At 40.6% G+C, this 17,881-nt stretch overlaps 2 protein-coding genes and 1 pseudogene across 2 annotated transcripts; all 3 read left to right on the top strand.

Moving 5' to 3' along the window:
* The first annotated feature begins 656 nt into the window (after window positions 1-656).
* LOC120019705 (gap junction Cx32.2 protein-like) lies at window positions 657-3,530 on the top strand. Its single transcript, XM_038963107.1, has 2 exons — window positions 657-799; window positions 2,276-3,530. The coding sequence occupies exon 2, from the start codon at window positions 2,294-2,296 to the stop codon at window positions 3,035-3,037; it is 744 nt and encodes a 247-aa protein (XP_038819035.1). The 5' UTR covers window positions 657-799; window positions 2,276-2,293; the 3' UTR covers window positions 3,038-3,530.
* Window positions 3,531-9,189: 5,659 nt separating this feature from the next.
* LOC120019283 lies at window positions 9,190-10,001 on the top strand (annotated as a pseudogene).
* Window positions 10,002-11,107: 1,106 nt separating this feature from the next.
* Window positions 11,108-16,378, top strand: LOC120019704 (gap junction alpha-1 protein-like). The gene is made up of 2 exons (XM_038963106.1): window positions 11,108-11,233; window positions 13,559-16,378. Exon 2 carries the CDS (start codon window positions 13,572-13,574, stop codon window positions 14,721-14,723), a length of 1,152 nt encoding a protein of 383 aa, XP_038819034.1. The 5' UTR covers window positions 11,108-11,233; window positions 13,559-13,571; the 3' UTR covers window positions 14,724-16,378.
* Window positions 16,379-17,881: the final 1,503 nt, after the last annotated feature.

Genomic DNA, 17,881 nt, shown 5'->3' with positions numbered 1-17,881 from the left:
GCTGCAGGATTATTTTCCTGCTGTAGCAAACTGGCTCAAATTAAGATCCTACATCTATCTGTATGTCTCCCAACCCTCAAAATAAAGTGGCTTATTATTATACCAGAACTTTGTCAAAATACCAATCCAGACAAATGTTCTAGGAGTGCAAGACTGTGTACACTGCATATGAAAATATTGCTATAGGCATAATTTGAAAATAAGGAATGGCACATCCGCCAACCCTCACAATAAAGGGGCTTATAGCTATAGTATAATAAAGTAAGTATCCTCATTTTTTGCCAGAACTCTATTAATGTCAATTATGGCACATATTCTGAGAGAGCATTGTCAACAACAAAAATACAATTTCATACAGTATACTCTGAAAACTATCCAAAGAAATCCCCCCCAAAAACATTGATTTAAGATTTCATGAACTTATATTACCCTTTGCCTACCTAGACCTAGACCACCCACATTTTCAATGAGAAATCATTAGCAAAGGCTAGGCCTTAGATTACAATGCTATTTCATGGTTATTACTGACTCATTTGGAAATACAAAATGACTCAATGTTAAAATGTACCTTATCACTGTTTTGCCAATTATTAACTTGTACAATCATTCCCAGGAACACATAATTCTAAACAGCAGATTTGTCATTTCCATGCACAACGTGTCAGCTCGCATGACAAGACAATTGTGTAATTCTACAAAACTAAAGTTCAAGGTAAACTAGTAGCAGTACGTAGCATTTGAGCATTTGTCACTACAACTGGTGGATGTTGTGTTCTGCCCAGAAGGTGTCTGTTTAAAGGTAAGACATATTTAATGAACTATTTTGTTGTTTTCACTTTACATGAAAACACATAAGAATGCAAATCTAATATCACCAAAACCAAAATGATTTATGGATAAGCTTGAACCATTGTACGATGGACAACCTAGGCTTAAACATATCTTTAACATAGAAACAAAAGTTTGAGGTTTTATTTAAATATTGATTTTGTGGTATTTGGGACATTTTACACTTACATACTTTGGGCATATCATAAAAATAAATCTAAATAATTTGTTTAAAAAATGATACTCAAAACAGAATGTACAGTCAGGCCCATAATTATTGGCACCCTTGATAAAGATTAGCAATAAAGGGAGTATAAAATACTGAGCTATATTGTATGCTCAAACAAATATAGAAATTATTTTATACTATTACAATTGCTCAGAGAAAGAGATATACAGTAGTTTAGAGATATAGATTAGAGATCACATTGGGAGGTATCTTAGACCATTACAGCATACAGAATCCAGATCCTTGATATCCTTCGTCTGTGCTTTTGGAATCCCCTCTTCAGTTCAAACCACAGGTTATCAACGGGGTTCAAGTCCGGAGGCTGAGATGATTTTGTTGTCAATTAACCATTTCTTTGTGGATTTTGATGTTTGCTTGAGGTTATTGTCTTGCTGGAAGATGCACCTTTGTCCGTTTTAGCCTCCTTGCAGAGGCAACCAGGTCTAAAATGTCCTGGTACTGGGTAAAGTTCATGATGCGTATGACCTTAACAATGGCCTCAGGACCAGTGGAAGCGAAATAGCCCCATAACATCAAATATGTTGGTGGTGGATCTCTGATGTAATGGGGCTATTTGTCCTTCCACTGGTCCTTGGGCCCTTTACCAAGTACCAGGACATGTTTAGTGCCATTATCCTCGCAAGGTGAGGTATTGAAAGCTATTGAAAACAGGGTTGCCAGTCATTTTGACCGGTATCTTTTTTAGATTTTTTAAATTACTTGTTAAACAAAATCTCTGAGCAATTATATTAGTATAAAATAATATTACAATATACTGTGGCTTAGCATTTGTATTATTTCTTTTATAGAGTGTGCATTTATCAAGGGTGCCAATAATGTTGGGTCTGACTGTAATGTACTGCATATATAAAAAACGTTATATATTTTGCTATTGAAAAACTGAATTATAATGTCTGATGCTAAAATATTATACATCAGATTTTGACTCAGAATACACTTAATCTCTTGATAACAGACAGCATGTGGAATCTCTCCATTTAGGCAATGTGTTTTATAGCTTACTTTACTCAAAGAAATAGCCTTACTATCCCATAAACAACTTGTGTTCTTCTCTCCATAACACAGACTGTTCTCTGTTCATCTACTGTGATTTTTTTAACCTATTTAATCCTTTTTCATTCATTCTCATCATAGATTTCCAATCATTTGTCAGAATGTTGCCAATAGTGTAACTCAACCTTTTGCTTTGTTTTATAGCCAGAGCTATCAGCAAAAATGGGAGAGTGGGGATTCCTGTCATCACTGCTGGACAAGGTGCAGTCGCACTTCACGGTCATTGGAAAGGTTTGGATGACCGTCCTGTTTATCTTCAGGATCATGGTCCTCGGAGCAGGGGCGGAGAAGGTGTGGGGCGATGAGCAGTCCAATATGATTTGCAATACTAAACAGCCCGGCTGTAAGAACGTGTGCTACGACCACGCCTTCCCCATCTCCCACATCCGCTTCTGGGTCCTTCAGATCATCTTCGTCTCCACCCCAACGTTGGTGTACCTGGGACATGTTATGCACGTCATCCACAAGGAGAACAAACTGAGGCAATGGCTGAGTCAGGCAGGCAATGAGATGGGGAAAATCCCTAAGTATTCTGATGAGAAGGGTCATGTCAAAATCAAAGGTGAATTGCTGGCTAGTTACACAGCCAATATATTCTTCAGGATTCTGCTTGAGATAGCATTTATAGTGGGTCAGTATTACTTATATGGGTTTATTCTGGACCCCAAGATTGAATGCAGCAGAGCTCCCTGTCCGTTCACTGTAGAATGCTTCATGTCACGACCAACAGAGAAGACCATATTCATCATCTTCATGCTGGTGGTGGCCTGTGTTTCTCTGCTGCTGAATGTGGTGGAGATATTATATCTGATCTGCTCTAAGTGTGGCTCTGGCTCAAGAAGACGAGCCCAAGAAGTCCCAGCCATCGCAATGCACAGCTGTCTGGATGGAGGCAGCACTGCCTGAAATCATTGATCACCACTCAACTATTCAGTGGCAGAGAAAGGATGACACTGAAACTGTTGAGTCCTAAAATAATGCAGTGTCTAAAAAATATTGTTAGGCTTGGCTTGATTCTATAAGTATGGGTTAACACGATGCAGTACGTGTAACAGGACCGAAACTTTGAGCTTTGATTTATTGTCCTCTGGTAAACCAAGCCAACATGTTGTATTTGTTCATGGTGTGCACTAGAAGGAAATCAAATGCAATGCAACTTAATTTTCAGCAGTCTTGTCGCTCCTCAGTGAGATGGTCATCGAATTGGCTTTTTGTGATCATGTATGAATCTTAATATAATGCGATTCATCATACATTGTTTGGGTTATTGAAACCACACTGACCTAAAGTGACCAAAACAAAATCCAGAAAATATTTGTGGCTTTCAATATTTGTAAATATGTCAGTTTGATTTTTGTATTTATTTTATGTGGTTGTAAATAAAATGTAAAAAATGTGAGCTTGCCTGGAGTGTATTTTATGTTATAAGATGAGGAAAACATTTAAATAACTATAAACAGGCGACTGGTGTGATGTTTTATACCATAATATTTTCTCCTGTCAATATACTGTATGTACAGCATATAAAAAAGTCAATCGTGCAGCAAAACTGGACTATGATGTGTGTACTGTATCAGTGATTTGATTGACTCAGACCAAAATATAAGCTGTAAATATAGCATAGTCTTCTTCGGTCAAAAGGTGCAACAAAATCTTCATGGTAATAATGGACTATAGCAAATATGTGTGCAATGAGGCTGTAGACTACACGCTGTATGTATATCTGCAGGAATGTACAGTGTATTACAAGTCAATTATGGTTTCATTTTATAAGACGCAAGTATAAGTACCTCATTTGTTAGATTTTCAATACAAGTGAATCATCTACTGTCTGTACTATTCAGTGAAAGTTTGCTTGAGAGTCGGGAGATGATGTGGAAACCGGCCACTAGGGGCAACAGTGAGCGCTGTTACCTTCAAGTAGATTTCGGATTTGCTAGGGCATTGGGGATGGTTGATCGGCGTACACATCTGCCTCTGATTCCAAAGGTTGCAAGTTGAAATCCAGCGATAGAAAGATGTTTTTGAGATTTTTGTTTTAAGCCTATCCCAAACCTTAACCCTTACCGTAACCATTCGGAGTTAATGCCTAACCTTTAGGAAGTAATGCCTAAACTTAACCCCAACCTTAAAAATGTGGAGTTAATGCCTAAACTTAACATTAAACACTTGGAAATGTTACTACATTTTCAACAACTTCAATATTTTACATTTGAGAAACATGGACCAACGTTTAATTCTAACGTGAGACTGTGAGAGCTAGTTGCATAAAGCACAATGAACTCCAGATTAATCTTTGACACCTGATGTGTTGCATGGGTAAATCTACTCAAATTCTGAATTACACAATAATTCATAATTGTTAACAAAAAGAACTAGCGATACAAAGACAGGGCACATAGCGTTGAACTTGAGGGTGCTACTAGGATATAAGACTATGATGCAAATAAGCTACTGGGTCATACCATGATACAGGAATAGATCTCAATAAATACTGGGAATAAATTAAAACCGTGATAGGATCTGAGGCTCTGAATGCACACTTTAAATAACCCCGCCGGCCTGTACATGAGGCTGCCTCTCAACAAACCTGCTGCTCAAGCTCAGTAGCTTAATGTGAAGCACACAAATATGTATGGTCATATTGTTGATGTTTAATTTAGTTTGTTATTTTATTTTTTGCTCCTCTCTGTCGTGTACCTGGGCCCCTAGTCCCGTGTCGCAGGCATCCCAAAAAAAAGAAGCAGTTTTGTGTTTGTCTTTCTCTGCCACCTCCACCTGGTTGAAGCCACTCACCAGCTCCAGGGTGGGGAACTAGCAGGCGCCACTCAGTGCATCCAGGATTCTTCAATTCTTGGGAGTGGATAAGCATCTCGTCTCGCTGTAGCATTCAGTCTCCTGTAATCCATCCACATCTTTATTGAGCCATCCTTCTTCAGCAGTTTGATGTCAGCCTTGACCTTCTTCTACTGACTTGGTGGAAAACATCTGTACCTCTGACATACTGGAACATCATCTATGTGAGGAATCTCATGTTCTATCAGGTCAGTGTATCCTACATCTCCATCCCCTTTAGCAAAAACATCAGAGTACTTTACGCAGTAAACCCCTGACCTGTTCTTTCTGAGATGGACTCAATTTGTGAAACTGTAGATTGTTCACCTGTTGTGAAATGGATGGTTTATCTGGTTTTGAACACACCTGAATATGTTCTATGAATACAGTAGACCTACTCTCATCAGGAATATCTGTAAACATAACCTCTGTTTCTGAACTGCTAAACACGACCTCTGCTGACTGGGCGGAAGCTAAATGCATACCTGGTTCCAGATACTCATTCTCTACCCCCACATTCATAACTGGCATCATTAACTGGCCTGTTTCTTGAGCTATAAAGGCACTGGTGATTAAGATACCAGCTGGTAAGTCCCCTTCCTCTGGTGTCAAAGGTTCTAACAGTACTGGTGCCCCTGGACTGAGCCCAACCTGGCAGCCAGTGGCTGAGACCAACTTCATAGTGGGATTAAAAGGTGTGCAGGGGAGAGAAGATTTACAAACTTGTTGTCCTGTTTGTCCTAGGCTCAACATACCTCTAAGGCCTGCCTAAATATGGCTTCACACTGGTATCTGGCAGTATTGTGGACCATGATGCTGCTTGAGAATGCTGAAATAATTTTGAATTACATTCATTCCCACTAGTCCTGGAACCTCCCCTTTTCTCTCCCTGGTATCTGGGTCCATGGAGTCCTTGACCACTAGAACTCTATAAGGACCAACGCTGGAGTCTAGAAGCAGGTACGGGGAGTCAACATTTAATTAGGAACAGACATGAAACAAGACAGGAACAGCGTCAGCACACGGATATACAAAGACAGACGACAATCACTGCAGCAGCGGGGAACAGAGCTGGGGAACTGACAAATATAGGGTATTGAGTCCAGGTGAGTCCAATAAATCGCTGATCGCGTGACGAGGGACACAGGTGTGCGTAATGATGGTGGCAGGAGTGCGTAATGCTGGTGAGCCCTCGAGCGCCCGGGGGGGAAGAGCGGGAGCAGGCATGACAGAATTCCCTGTTTTGGCCTCCCGAGATGGGCAGCAGTCTAAGTATCGCAGTGCACTGTATCGCAGTGTTTGAGGCATCACTACAGACCCGGGTTCGATGTTGTAGCCGGCCACGACCGGGAGACCCATGAGGCGGAGCACAATTGGCCCAGCTTCGTCCGGTTTAGGGGAGGGTTTGGCCGCCTGGGATGTCCTTGTCCCATTGCGCTCTAGCGACTCCTTGTGGCAGGCCAGGCACATGTACGCTGACACGGTCGCCAGTTGTACAGTGTTTCTTCCGACACGTTGGTGCGGCTGGCTTCCGAGTTAAGTGAGCAGTGTGTCAAGAAGCAGTGCGGCTTGGCAGGGTCATGTTTCGGAGGACGCATGGCTCTCGACCTTCACCTCTCCAGAGTCCGTACGGGACAAGACTGTAACTACCAATTGGGGATATCACAAAATTGGGGAGAAAATATATAAAATATAAAATAAAATACATTTTGTTTTGAAAGGGTTTTACCCATTACCACTACATCCAACTCTAGGTTGCCTACATAAGGGATGTCTAGACCCTTTTCTGCTTCAGCACAAGCCAACCACAATCTGACAGCAGACCTAGACCGTCAGCTTCAAGGTGTAGGTTTCTTTAAAGAAACTCTCTGTGATCATGCACCCCGTGGAACCTGTATCAATCAAACAGTTTGTATCTAAAACCGTGTCGGCCGAGCTGGCATGGTTTGCCTCCTGCCCCCTTGCTAGGTTGGGGTTCACATTCTGGTTACAACACCTGGCTATGTGGCTAGGACATTAACATTTGAAACAAATTGGTAGGTTAGCCACTTCATCCACAAGTGTTTTATGTTGAGTTTGAACAGCTTCAAGTAGCTGTAGTAGTATTGGGTCTGTCTGATTCTTAACCGATGTGGCTTCACAATCAACTGGATCCTGCACCTCATGATGTGATTTAGATTTTCCCTGAAGTGAAGGGCTGTACATCTAGGAAAGATGGGTTAGGGCTTTGTCTAATCATTTTCTTTAAGTCTCTACATAATGCTTTATCTTTGACATTTTCAGGAAATACATTTCTGAGTGTATTATCCCCATCTTCAAAGGTCTTGGGATCACAGCCAGCTAACCTCCCCTCCAAGATACTCTCTGGGTTAGAACAACCACTAGAAGGTCTGTATTGTATCTCTTGTTTATTTAACTAGGCAAGTCAGTTAAGAACAAATTCTTATTTCACTGACTGGGTAGCTGTGATATAACACGAACGCATAGCACCTTTTACATCCTCAACCCACTCATGAGTAACATGTTTGGCTGCTGTATTCAGCAGGTTCTGTATCCTCAATTATGCTAAAGGATACAGAACCTGCTGAATACAACTGTTAAACCAAAGCAGCTTTCTTACCTCAGAGGTGAGCACCGTCTCTTCACACCAGTTATTTTCTACTGAACTCTCTTGATGTATTGGATTCTCTCCTCTTACAGTTTGACATCTGTTTGTATCACTATGATGTCAACACCGTCCACCCCCATACTCACTGACACCCTGCACGACTTTCATTCCTCTTTACAAATGTTTAAACCAAGGAAGGCGGAACTCATGTTCTTCCTCAGAAATGCTTTTTCAACTAAATATGTCATCATTGGTCAGTCAACACCCAATGTCTCATCCCTGTGAAGTAATCAAATGTCTGTAAATCCAAAAGGCCATGGTGGATTCATGGATGTTATCAAACATGATCCATGGTATTTGGTTCTTACCTACTGTAGAGAGTAGGCAACTGGTACTTTTCAAAGATGCCTAACACCAACAGATGCGTTTGCTCATGGAGGATCTCAGCTGTGTACAATCATTTCAAGTACTGACACAAACATTCAGATAAGACAAACATCCGGTAAGAATCACTAACTTTCTGCAGACAATACAGTCAGAGAGGGTTGAATGACTCCACAGAGTGTGTTTGGATCTCACATGTTTAGATCTTCTTTGTGCTGAAGTTAACATGAGGTGAGGGTGGAGTATCAAAAGGTCATCCACTTTTCAAGGAAGTGACCCATTGTTGCATGGGTCAAATTCATAAGTGAAGTCTGATTGGTGTAAAAGTGTATCACGGTGTGGGTGTAGCAGGTGCATTGGAAGTCAGGCGCAGGAGAGCAGAGATGAGTGGACAAGGCACTTTACTGAGGCAATATATTAATAGAACGCAACCGCGTCACAAAACCAAATGCCCTCAGAACAGGCGAGGCAGCACTAAGTACAAAAATAACAAGGTACAATGTACAGGCTGTCAAAAAGCACGGGTGTAAAATAGGCGCAAACCAGCCGGAAGAGTGCCAACCTGACAATAAACAATTACACACACAGACATGGGGGGAACAGAGGGTTCAATACACGACATGTAATGAGGGAATGAATACCAGGTGTGTGGAAAAACAAGACAAAACAAATGGAAAATGAAAGGTGGATCGGCGATGGCTAGAAGACCGGTGACGTCAACCGCCGAACGCCGCCCGAACAAGGAGAGGGACCGACTTCGGCGGAAGTCGAGACAAAGTGTGACAACAAGCATGCAGTGTGACAGTCAGGCTGACCAAACCCATCAGGTTTATAAGAATGGCCTACCCTTTCTGTCTTTCAATATCCTAATCCATGGGCACAAACATTATTCCTCGCCTCTGGCTTGTAGATGAAAATGTATTTCTGACCTGAGCAACAAAACTGGTGAGTAAATCAGTTTTGTACAAACTGAGGATAATACAGTATCTCATGTAAATGTAGATATCAATAGAAATATACAGTAAACTATCATAGATTTTGATTAGAAATTATTTAAACTTAATTTTAAAATAGTCCTGTGAAACAAATATACTTCTCCAGTCAGGTTGACAGCTCACTAGTCTACTATCAAAGTCAAAGTATGATTTCACTATTTCTCTATGAAGTGATTCCTGAATAAAATGTAATTAGACTACTCCTTTTCTTATTCCATAGATACTAATCAGCCGCAATGGGGGACTGGTCATATCTTTTAAATTACTGGACAAGGTGCAGTCCCACTCAACGGTGATTGGAAAGATATGGATGAGTGTCCTGTTCCTGTTCAGGATCATGGTTCTGGGTGCTGGAGCGGAGAGCGTGTGGGGCGATGAACAATCTGGTTTCTTATGCAATACGCAACAACCTGGTTGTGAAAATGTCTGCTATGACTGGATCTTCCCCATATCACACATCCGTTTCTGGGTAATGCAGATCATCTTCATCTCCACTCCAACTCTTCTGTACCTGGGCCATGCCATGCATGTCATCAGCCAGGAGAACAAGCTAAGAGTCATACTGCACAGCCAAGAAGATAATGGCATGTTGAAGAAGCCCAAATACACAGATGACCGGTGGAAAATCAAAATCAAGGGAATACTGCTGCGTAGCTACATGACCCTATTGCTCTTTAAGATAGCTTTAGAGCTCGCTTTTATTGTGGGACAGTACTACTTATATGGGTTTGTCATGAAATCCTTCTTCCAATGTCAACAAGAGCCCTGTTTTAAACTGGGTGCTGAATGCTTCATGTCCCGTCCTACAGAGAAGACCATTTTCATAATATTCATGCTTGTTGTGACCACTGTGTCTCTGCTTTTGAATGTGGTCGAGGTGTTTTATTTGATTTGCACCAGAGTAAAATGTGGAGCCAAGAAACAGTGCCCACTGCATATTAACTCATCTGAGAACACAGCCACCCTCTACAATCCAGCATCAGCATGGCACGGTAACATGGATGGACATAAAGATCACTCACTCATCACTTCACAGAGTCCAGAGTGAAGCTGAACTGTTGGAGGAAGAGAAAAACATTTGTTAGGCTTCCAATAGATTTCACTTGATGATATTCTGCTCTGTGAAGTGACATACTGTAATGGGTGGCCTACAAGTAATATAAAAAGTGTAAAGTTACATTCCAGTGAATTGAGTATGTGTTTGTTCATATTACAGTTAATTTCTATGCTGACAGTGTGATGCCAAACGTTTGGCAGGCTATGTATACTGTAAAAGGAAATTCGAAAAACACCACACAGCCACTCATTCCCAGAGCATACACTAGATGGCAGCATAAACTTGGTGATTGAGATCACGTGAACAGCACTGCTGATCTGCAGTATAGGATATATGTTATAGTCTTATCTATAGGTCTAGATCTATGTACATAAGCACACGCAACACAAGTTACCTTTCATGTCAAAGTTCCGTATTATAGTGCAACATAAAATCGTTAGGCTTCTTGATGAATTACTCTCATGAATTACTCACACTTATGGTCTGTCATTTTTATTGAACCTTTATTTAACGAGGCAAGTCAGTTAAGAACAAATTCTTATTTACAATGACGGCCTACCAAAAGGCAAAAGGCCTCCTGCCAGGATGGGGGGCTGGGATTAGAAATACATTAAATATAAATATAGGACAAAACACAAGAGAGACAACACAACACTACATAAAGGGAGACCTAGGACAACAACATAGCATGGCATAAGAAATTATGAAAAACAAGATTATCAAATATGTTTTGATCTACATGCGATTAATATGAATTATTTTAACCCATTAAACATAGCCTATTCCACAACTAGGCTATTAGTTTACAGGTTTGCCCACAGGACCTAATACAGAACGCTTTAGTATAGGCTGTAGACTTGATCTTGGTAAAGTTTTAAATTCATACTGGTCTGAAAAAGGTGCTATTAATCTTTGTTATAAAAAAAAATATTCTATTGCACAATTACATTTCAGTAGGAGAAAAGTACAGAAACCGAGCGTAAGGATGTCTAAGTCTTGACGTAGGGGTCAGGTGACTGACTCCAAACTTTTCTCTCCATCGTTTATTTTTTTTCTCTCCCCCAGCCCGTATGTGGACTGTTATAAGCAAGGAAAGTTTGACAAGTCAGTCTCAGATTCTCCGTGGTCCCGAACTTGGATTTCAAGAAAGCGGTGACTGTTTTCAAGAAGTGACGGAGAAGTCCTTTTAAGGGCTCTCTTCTGACTTCTCAGTAACTTTCCAGGTAAGCTTTGCGCTATTTCAACTGCCATTATTGACATGAAGAAGTAAAAATTCGTATCTATATATATTTTTGTCACTGTCAGAAGTTATGCGGAGAAACTAATTTGCGCTCAGAATCCAGACACACTGTGTCAATCCAGACGCATTGCATTTCTATAGGCTATCTGCTATAGTATGGTCCATAATATATCCTTTATAAAACATTCCATTTTTTCTGGGTTTAACAAGGAAAAGTTTAAATGATCCATCTGTTTCTTTTGCTGTTTTATTTTTCCAATTTCGTCTGTTGAGTGCTTTTAAGATAAACGAGTAACCTGAGGCAAATTACTCAAAGCAGCATGGAATGAATAATTATTACAAGCTTTATAGAGGACTTTAACTGAACAGCGTATAAATTGTAAACTGAGGATTGATTTGTTTTAAAACAAGCTACATCGTAACCAAGCATATTGACATGCTTCATTGATATTTTTCCTTGGCCTTATAGAAAATCTTCGTGAAATGGGATCAAGTTGGGCTACTCAGATTTTTAAAGGTCTTCCTTGCATCTCGAGAGCACAGTTTAAATCCTCTTCCAATGTCAGGACATCTTGAAGTTGAGCTGATGTGCTTACAACCTTACAAATTGCTTTATTCACCCAACTTCTCGTTTCAATTGCTGTAATAATATAATGTCAAGATCAGATATCTCAGGCGGATGATGGCATCAGTGGGTTTCTTACTGTAGATCAGCAATGTCTACATGGACGTGTTTCTTCTTCTTCAAGTTTCCAAATGGTACTGTGATATTAAATAGGCCTATAAATGACTCAGTGAAACATATATATATATAGATATTTTTATCATAGTACCATCATTGTTGAGTAGGAAGCAGTCCTTGGTTATTTTCCACTATACTGTAGGCAGTACAGTATTAGCTGTGAAGCCATGCTGTTGGTACACCCTCCAACAGATCGCTTTACTGATCTATGTTTGTTTATTGTGCAGTCATTCCAGGGACTTCATTTGTTTACTGGCATCACTCAGAATCTTCATTCAGATGGTATTCATGTTTTCAAACTTGATTCCCATCTGACATGCAGTGTCATTAGTATCTGTAAGAATTGGGTCTTTGTAGCGGAGCTAGGCAGGTCGCTAATATGCATACAATGAACTGGGGCCCTGTGCTCTAGACTCAGAGGCTCAGAGAGAGCGCGTTCCAGACACTCCCCAGCAGGAGAGCTGTTGGTCCCCAGTCTTAGGCTTGCACTGAGAGCAGAGAGCTACAGTATCGTGCCGTAGTACACTGTCCACTTCCTTCATAGGCTGTTATAGGTGGAGTTTCTTCCAGATTTTGGGAATGATATCTACTGAGGATGATAGTTAATGAGGATAAAAATGACACATTTACTATGAAGATCGGTTAGTTATTTTCTCCGCTGACTAGTAAATGCATGTGTTATGTGAGGAACAGTAACCGTGTCTAAAACTGCACGACATTTCTTTGAGACTGGGGGGTATTTGCATAGCAATCCTTAGATTACACAGTACGGCACAATTTAACATTGATAAATGCTTACATACACGCTATTTGACATCTTTTAATTTGGTCGGCGTCTCTTATTTCTACGTTGTTTCATGTTCATTACAGTTGTTAACAAACAATGGTTTGATGAGAAACAGGTTCCCGGCGCATGTTTTCATACCCTGCCGATGAAGGGGAAACAAATGTCTGCCCTTGTGTTTCACCAACCTGGGCCCTATCATCTACCATTACACTGTTCACTTACTCAGTATTTTAAGAAGTTCCATCAACACTGGTAGGACCACACAATGTGATTCTCCTCTCATTACTTCCAATAGGAAGACAATAGGCTTTAAAATGGCTCTCTGGATTGCATAGTGAAAGGTGGTCGTTGACATTGGTCTTGTTCAGGTCTTTTCCGGCAATTGGATTTGTTCTGTGTGTCACTACAGCCATCACAAGACTCCTAGTTGTTACACATTTTCCTCAAACATTGAGATGTGTTTGACACATTGACTCTGTACTGGTACCCCCATATATTGTTATTTACTGCTGCGTTTTAATTATTTGTTTTTCTTATTTCTTACTTTTTTTGGTCTTTTTTTTTTTATAGGTATTTTCTTAAAACTGCATCATTGGTTAAGGGCTTGTAAGCATTTCACTGTAAGGTTGTATTCGGCGCATGTGACAAATACAATTTGATTTGATTTGATCCGATTCACAAATGTAACTTGAGATTTAGTGCTATATAACCATGTTTACTGTATATAGGAATATGTTTGAATACTTACAATATGTTCATTATTTTCTGTCTAATTGCAGCTAAAACTCCATCATGGGTGACTGGAGTGCTTTGGGGAGGCTACTGGACAAGGTTCAGGCTTACTCCACGGCTGGAGGGAAGGTGTGGCTCTCTGTCCTCTTCATCTTCAGGATCCTGGTGCTGGGGACGGCTGTGGAGTCTGCCTGGGGGGACGAGCAATCCGCCTTCAAGTGCAACACCCAGCAACCTGGTTGTGAGAACGTGTGTTACGACAAATCCTTTCCTATATCACATGTACGGTTCTGGGTGCTACAGATTATCTTTGTCTCGACGCCGACTCTTCTCTACCTTGCCCATGTGTTCTACCTGTTGCGAATAGAGCAGAAGATTAACCGCAAAGAGGAAGGGCTGAAAACCATCCAGAACGACGGAGGCGACGTGGACGTACCTCTGAAGAAGATTGAGTTAAAAAAGCTCAAGCATGGGCTGGAGGAGCATGGGAAGGTTAAGATGAAGGGAGCCCTCTTGAGAACCTACATCGTCAGCATTTTCTTTAAGTCCATCTTTGAGGTGGGCTTCCTGGTCATACAGTGGTACATTTACGGCTTCAGCTTGGCTGCTGTCTACACCTGTGAGAGGTCCCCCTGCCCCCACAGAGTCGACTGTTTCCTCTCCCGACCCACTGAGAAAACCGTCTTCATCATCTTCATGCTGGTGGTCTCTCTGGTCTCCCTGGTTCTGAACGTCATTGAGCTCTTCTACGTGACGTTCAAGAGGATCAAAGACCGTGTGAAGGGGAAACAACCGCCCGTCCACTACCCTGGCACTGGGACATTAAGCCCCACTCCCAAGGATCTGTCCACCACTAAGTATGCCTACTATAATGGCTGTTCCTCTCCCACTGCCCCCCTGTCACCCATGTCACCCCCGGGGTACAAGCTGGCCACTGGGGAGAGAACCAACTCCGTTCGCAACTACAACAAGCAAGCCAACGAGCAAAACTGGGCCAACTACAGCACGGAGCAGAACCGCCTGGGCCATAATGGCAGCACCATCTCCAACTCCCATGCACAGGCCTTTGACTTCCCTGACGACACCCAGGAGAGTAAGAAACTGACCCCAGGGCACGAGCTGCAGCCGCTGGCCCTGATGGACCCCAGGCCCTGCAGTCGAGCCAGCAGTCGCATGAGCAGTCGGCCAAGGCCAGATGATCTAGATGTCTAGCCCCTCCCCAGCCCCCCCTGTCGGTGGCCTTGGTGCCAGAGAACAGAGAGTACAAGGGGGGCGGGGCGGGGCAGGGCGGGGCATAGCCCATTCACTGTCCTAACTAGAGAGTCAATAAAGAGACATTAAAATACTTACACTGTTGGAGGTACTATACATTTATTGATGACTTTGAAACTAGTGGAGCTAACAAGCTTTAACAACAAAAACATCTAGTGGGCGAAGAACATGTGATCCTGTTCCGATAACTATGCCCACGTTTCACTTTAGAAGAATATGCCTTGGCGATGTGTTAGTTATCATGTTTTTACCTGTAGGTTTCATTTTATAGCCTCACACAGTTACATTCCATTTAGAAAGATTGCACTTCAATATAATAGCAATGTGTCTTTTTCCATGCTTTGCAAGTAGTTTGAAAACATTTGGCTTGTATGTCTCCGTCACACTCATCTTCTGTATGACTTCCAAGTCTGTCTTGTGAAACAGGATTGTAAGAAGGATGCTCAGTTTCATGAATTCATATTTATTTATTAGTAAAAGTACATCCACCACTAGATAAAAATGTACTACTATCCAAGGTCATATCCATATAAATTATATAAAGTCACTACACCCAACTGCATATTTATTGATAATAATAAAAAATTATTAATACAATACAATTTTCTCAACAAATAAGAGGTTGGTTTTTATTATCGTGGACTGTCATTTCCTGATAAACTTTGAATTTATGTGGTGTCGGTTGTTTTATTTGATATTTGTTGTTTTGGGTTTTGTGGGTAAGAGGTTGCTTTCAGATTGTGGACTCAAGCTGCTGTAAGAGAAATACAGAGCAACAGTTTTCTATTGCTACATTTGGGTCTCGAAGCATCTTTGAAAGAAAGCCTTTATTTTTTCCTAATTTTAAAGTGTACGTCTGCTTTTTCTTTTCTTTCCTGTAGGATGGTAGAGGGCAGTAGAATAATTATTTGTCTTTTACCTTTGGAGTGACATGTTTTTTTTTGAACTCAATGTAATCATTGCTGCTTGAGAGATAGATTTTTAGTACTGTAATTCAAGCTAACTGTTTCACCAATGTGAGTTTTTAGAAGACTGCTTATAGAGCTAGACTAATATTTAGTCAAATATATTAAAAGGTATATGCCAATGTAGCTCCACAACTACCAAACATTTGTAGATGGGATTTCAATTGGACATTTTCATGTTTTCTGTGGGGGGGTTTTCTCTCCCAATTTTGCATCATGGTATTTCGGTACGTCAACAGAGAGTTTCATGGGTTATTCAGCTACAATGGTGTTTGCACTGAGATCTTGACTACGGTGTAATATGAGGCAAAAAAAGTGGCAAATGTTTTCTGATATGTAAGTTACTAATTCATGTTACTACACCAGGCAGAAATCAATACAGTACATACATTGACAGGGCTTTTTTTGTGACCGCTGGTTTCAATGATCTCAAAAGGCTAAAGCAAAGGGCCTCCATTCAGAATACAAGACACACTTCAGTGTACATTTGTTTAATTATGCGGTCAGATAATGTCATTCCATGGAAATCCACTGTTGTACAGTGTGTAAGTGCATGAGAGCAAGAAAAAAAACTCATTAATTATATCTGTGAAAGGCTATTTTAACCAATAAAGATTTTTTCTTTCTTTACAAGTCTGTCATCATATGCACCTCATTCTGCCTTTCCTCTTCTTGATTCAGTCTATGTGTCTATAGTCCAGACTCATTGGGCCACCAGAACCTAAGTGCCTTAAAAATAGGTATTAAATAGATATTATGGTCAAAAGATACATTTGTCATGTGTTGAGACTACAGTAGCCTTTCTTCTATCATAGGTAACAACCCCCCTCCCCCCAAATGATCATATATGATCCCCTGCTCGTGGATATTAAGAGAATGATAAGTACTATATAGTATATGTTGTGAAAATGCCTTGGAGACTTTGAAAACTTCATAATATGCAAAGACTCAGCACTTTTTTCTGTTATCCAAGTTTCCTATTTAACCTTTCCACAAAGCTAAATAAAACCACATGTTTGGATCCAGTCTGTAGACCACATGTGGCTGGAGCCGAATAGAAAAGCTCGACTTTGATCCGATGCTAATTAATCTACATTTTTAATTTAACAATGACTTTTTATCAGGACTTTTAAACAAGATGTCATTGTAAGACACAAAAACAGTTGAAACACACCATTTAAAAGAAAAATATTTATTACATAATGTATTTACATAACAGAAGATACCAATTAAGAACTGTTGCCAGAGTTTGAAAAGTAACAGAGCAGCAGTTTACTCAATTAAGATAAAGTTATCTTAAATGTGTTTCAACAATCTGTATTCTCTGTTTAAAAGCAAATGCATTACTGTTGAGTACTAAATGGCAGAAATAGTTCAAATGTAAAACAAAATTAGCAAAACTAAATCACAGCATTTTCACATTTCAAACAGTAGTCCTAGCACATTTGAAAGCATTCAGAAGGTGATGGAAAACTATAGTACTACAACTTCTGACTCTCTGGCGCAGATGCTAACCACATGCATACTTGATAAATGTCAAATAAAGTCCTGTGATTGTAACTGCACTTGGTGCAGTGGTCAGGTTAGAAAGACAACATTTTACTGTGTTTATGCATGTTTCATTGCTTCTTTTTAGACAACAAGGATTCAAATGAGAACAGCTTTACAGCGCTTTAAGCTTTATTTTCTTCACAGACTACTGTGAACCTCAATGTCTGAGTTACATTTCCACCGCCTGTTCAACCGTTCAGACCACAAGGCCAGGGCGGTGCTACCAATACATACTGTAGTAAAGCTAGTAGAAACAGCTGGTGCCTGGTGTAGACCTCACGTGATATTGTCACGCCCTGGCCATGGAGAGGTTTTTATTCTCTATTTTGGTTAGGCCAGGGTGTGACTAGGGTGGGCATTCTAGTTTCTTTATTTCTATGTTTTCTATTTCTTTGTGTTTGGCCGGGTGTGGTTCTCAATCAGAGGCAGCTGTCTATCGTTGTCTCTGATTGAGAACCATACTTAGGTAGCCCTTTTTTCCACCTGTCTTTGTGGGAAGGTTACTTTGTTTAGGGCACATAGCCTTTAGCTTCACGGTTTGTTTTTGTAGTGTTTATTGTTTTGTTCGCCGTCATTTTTATT

Source organism: Salvelinus namaycush, chromosome 24 (assembly GCF_016432855.1).
Source record: "Salvelinus namaycush isolate Seneca chromosome 24, SaNama_1.0, whole genome shotgun sequence".
In the NCBI taxonomy this organism is placed as follows: Eukaryota; Metazoa; Chordata; class Actinopteri; order Salmoniformes; family Salmonidae; genus Salvelinus; species Salvelinus namaycush.
Note: the sequence above shows the minus strand (reverse complement) of the source record. Positions and strands in the feature narration are given on the sequence as shown.